General features: G+C 42.9%; 1 protein-coding gene across 1 annotated transcript in view; it reads left to right on the top strand.

The window, feature by feature from the left end:
* Positions 1-4,206: 4,206 nt before the first annotated feature.
* MED4 (mediator complex subunit 4) overlaps positions 4,207-4,359 on the top strand; it is a gene marked incomplete in the record, with an annotated part of 15,107 nt that continues 14,954 nt past the window's right edge. The window contains 1 exon segment of the mRNA XM_027771795.1: positions 4,207-4,337. Coding sequence (XP_027627596.1) covers positions 4,220-4,337 — 118 coding nt within the window.

Below are 4,359 nucleotides of genomic sequence, written 5' to 3'. Positions count from 1 at the left end.
CCTTCCACATCTATGGCTCGTAGCTGCTTTTTTTTTTATATTTCCCAGAGAATTTTTGCTGTAGGGCATGTACACGTGCATTTGCCAGAGAGACAGATAGACAAAAAGTGAGAAATCACCCCCCAAGGGGATAGTCACACAGCAATCCCTTTTCCTCCATTCTCTCAGGATTTTGGGCACCCTCGCACATGCGTCCGGCATGAGTTTTAAGCCTCTGAATCTGGGACTTGAGCCACAGTCGACTATATGGGAGTTCAGTGATGTAACCATTACACCATCTGCTGAACTCCTCTTGTAGCTGTTTTTCACTCAAAAGTTCAAGCTGTAGATTTGGCAGTGAATTTTAGGTCTTAGGTTCCCAATCCTTTTTCTATATATGAGGACAACTATTCCTTTAACCAGTCGTAAAAGCACAGACCCTGTGTTGAGATTTCAGCTTTGCCATTTACTGTGTAATTCTGACTGGTGTCTTAACCATTTTGCCTCCCACTTTTATTATTGTACATACAAGGAGAGTAACAATACTACTTACCTCATAGGACTGTCATGAAAATTAAATGAGTTAATATTTTTAAGGTACTTAGAACAGTGCCTGCCTGTCATGTTAAATAAATAAAATTTCTCAAGAAGGTGATGTTCTTTTTGAACCTATAGATTGAGAAAATACCTGAAATTACCATGAATTCAGTAATTGTTTTATAAAACAATGAGTATTTTGTTTATTATACCTGGATCTGCACAATTTGCAAGACAATGCATACACTCTCTTCCTTATCAATCTATATACACTGTTTGTCGTGCATAAGAATTTGCAGTAAGTCTGAAGAGGTCTGGAGTTTGCAATGCATATATTGTATATGCCCCAAATACTGATCCTTAATGTCTGCAAAGTAGGACCTATAATAGGTCATTTTTAACTGATTAGACTCCTCCTGGGAATTTTATGTAGAAGCTATACTAATATGATGCTTCCTTCTCCCTACCAGAATTGTACAGGATGACCTTGTGGGAGTTAAGTCAACAAAACCAGTACATACTACAGGAATTTAGCACCCTGGACACTAGACATAAGAAATGATTTACTAGAGTACTGGGAAGCATGCTTAAAATGCAGTCGCAATTGAGAAAGCTCAAATCTAATTTATTCCATTACCTTATAATTGACTGCCTTAACACAAAGGGTTGGCCAAGAACAGAAGTGGGGACGGTCAGAAAACAAAAGGTGTCCATGAGTCTCTTTCATTGTCTAGGGCAGAAAGCACCCTGACCTATGAAAACAAATATTCCAATCTCTTCCACACAAAAAACCCTACACTGTGAAGAGACAAAGCCTCATGACTGCATCAGTAATTTTTAAATATATCTTTATTTATTCTGATCCATGTTCACCAAGCAACATACTGGTGATAATTTGGCTTCTCATGTAGGCTTGTCTACAAGGAAAAAATGGGGATCAGCAGATAGTCCAATGGTTACATTGCTGGATTCCCACATGGCCTACCCCAGTTCCAGTCCTAGACCCAGAGTGTGAAACTCATGTTGGGCGTGTGTGTACGTGTGCCCAAAATACCGAAAAGAGAATAGAAGGAGAAGGGATTGTGGTATGGCCACCCCTTGGGGGGGTGTGTGTGTGATATTTTGCTTTCTGTCTGTCTGTCTCTGTCTCTGAGCAAGCACAAGCATCCTACAGCAAAAATCTCTCTTAAAAAAGGGAAAAAAAATGGGAGCAGGTAGGTGGCGAGGTGGTTAGGAGTGCTGGATTCCCACATGGCTGACAGTGGTTGAGTCCTGGACCTGGCAACTTGCTCTCTCCCTTTCCCTTTCTCTCTCTCTCTCTGTCTCTCTCTGGTCAGATTAAAAATAAGAATAATAATAACAAATGGAATTAAATAAATAAATAATTCTTTAAAAAAGAAAAAAATGTGTTTAGTACTAGTCTTTTCATCATAAGTGAATAAATCAGCATACTGGATTATGCAGTTGCTATGAGTAAATTTACTTAGCACGAGTAACTGAGGGAATCATCAATTCCAGGTCCCCACAGGAGTCAGGCTCAGTGCTTTCAAATGGACAGACTACAGGATGAGACCCTGAAATGAAGGAACATGGTGCTGCTGCCTCAGCCCCAACTGCTGTCTGTGGGTGACATCTCCATCTCATCTTTTATAACTGCAACATGGGCCTAATACAGAACTTTCACCCTCAATACGGTTTTAAGTTTGGGTCTCCGGGGAAAGGACAGTTCCTACAACATTGCTCTCACTAGGAAAAGTAGGCTTGCCTGTTCTGATTTGGCAATTAAAATTAAAAAAAAAAAAACAACTATTCTCTACTGCTGCTTACATTCTATATTGATTCATTTAGCTCTGTGCACATTTAGAGCAATGAGCAGAACATTTTGTCATGGGACGTTTGATTAGAAAGAGGAATTATACAAACAGTGGAAGTAACCCAAGTGTCCATCCTCAGATAAATGGATAAGGAAAAGGTAGTATTTTCATACAATGGAGTATTATCCTATCTTTAAAATGGCTGTACGCATACCACAACATGGGTTAACTTGGAGGGCATCATGCTGAGCAAAATAAACCACACACAAGTATTGCAAAACTCAGAAATAGGAATGGGGAGGAGAGAGTGGTGAGCTGATGTTCAATGAGAGTAGAGTTTCAGTTTTACACAATGAAGAGTTTGGAGATGGGTGGTTGCAAGACAGGAGTGAGATCTCTGGTTAGGGAGATAGGGTAGGGAGTCCACAGAGTGGAGACTATGAGACAAGATGCAGTCACGATAGTGAAGCTTTTACTAGAAATCTTTTGCTGCTCTCACTAAAAATCAGTTCTTAGCTCTCACTACTTGCTTGCACAGACAGAAAACGGCTTGCAGCCTGCTTAAGATAATGAAAGCTAAAGCCAACACTTTTCATATCTGCATTCTAAACCCAGCATGTAAGGTCTCCTGGTCTAAAGAACAGGAGAGAAAAGAACCTTGAACAATACTCTTCTTTCAGATGTTTCTAAAATTTAGGACCATCAGCTGACTAGGCCAGAAATAGACAAATTAAGGATAGTCCTGAGAAAACTATTCAACCCGATTAACTCAAAACTCCCCGGCAGTACAGCACACCTGCAGTGGCAGCTCTCAGAACAGTTTCTTTCTCCTGCTATCTCTTTGGAAACACAGTGGTTTTCATACAGTTTTTTTCTTTTTTGACTGGGTCCATGTCACTGGGCCATTCCTACTATGGGGTGGGGAGCGCAGGGTGATCCATTCAGGCACCCTCTTCCACTTTGCTGGAAGCTTTTACTCTTTTATAATCAACTTTATTTGCTATTCCTTCTTCCTGAGTGTCAGACAAGAATCTGCACAAGTGTTAGGTCTGATCACCACAGACTTGTGTCAGCTGCTCAACGGTATGAATTTATTTAATGCCACTGAACTGCACACTTAAAAGAGGTTAAGATAGTACATTTTCTGTTATGCATACTTTGCCACAATAAAAAGAAAAAGGAAAAAAAAATGGATTATGGGTCTGGCTTTGTGTTCTGGTGGTTAAGGAAGTCAGATCCCACGTGACCCTACTGCATGATGGACTCCAAGAAGGGGCTTGAAGAAACATGCCCAGGCACATGCGCACGCATGCCCAAAATCTTGAAAGGGGGGAGAAATGAAAGAGAAGGAGGGTGCTTTCTTACCATGGAGGGTGTTTTCTCCTCTCCTTCTCTCTCTATCTCTCTCTCTCTCTTTCTCTCTCTGTGTGTGTCTCTCTCTGGTCAGGGAGGGATTATGTTTCCTGCCCTTAAGGTGCTCTGAAGCTGAACAAGAGTGTTGGAACAGCATGATAAAAATGTAGACTAAAGAGGAATTAATACATAGGAGACCCTGGCCCATCTCACAAAGAAACTGACACATGATCTAGACCGTTATGTAATTTCCTCCAATGCTAAAAAAATCGGCTTGGCACAAGAGCCCCGCTGTTACTTGAAAAAACAGAAGGCCTAGGAGAACTGGACCACATGCACTTCCTGTTTTCGGTCCAGCTGTCGCTCCAGGGTTTGAACCAGAGAAGCCCTCTCCGTCCCAGCAGATGGCGCCGGCGCTCACAGAGTACCTCCAGGCCGGAAGGGGGCGCGCTCGGAGGGCGTCTCTTCCCCCGCCTCGATGATCCTGTTTTCCGCTTCCCAAACCCGCCTTTTCCTGCGCCAGAGTGTAGCTGCGCATGCGTCCGCTACAGGCCGTGGGGAGCATGGCGGCCTCTTCGAGTGGCGAGAAGGAGAAGGAGAGGCTGGGAGGCGGCTCCGGAGCAGCGGGTGGTAACAGCACGCGAGAGCGGCTGCGGGCTGCGGGCGGAGATCCTGA

This window comes from Tupaia chinensis, unplaced genomic scaffold, assembly GCF_000334495.1.
Source record: "Tupaia chinensis unplaced genomic scaffold, TupChi_1.0 Scaffold000037_17, whole genome shotgun sequence".
Taxonomy (NCBI): Eukaryota; Metazoa; Chordata; class Mammalia; order Scandentia; family Tupaiidae; genus Tupaia; species Tupaia belangeri.
This window is presented reverse-complemented; position numbering and strand designations above follow the sequence as displayed.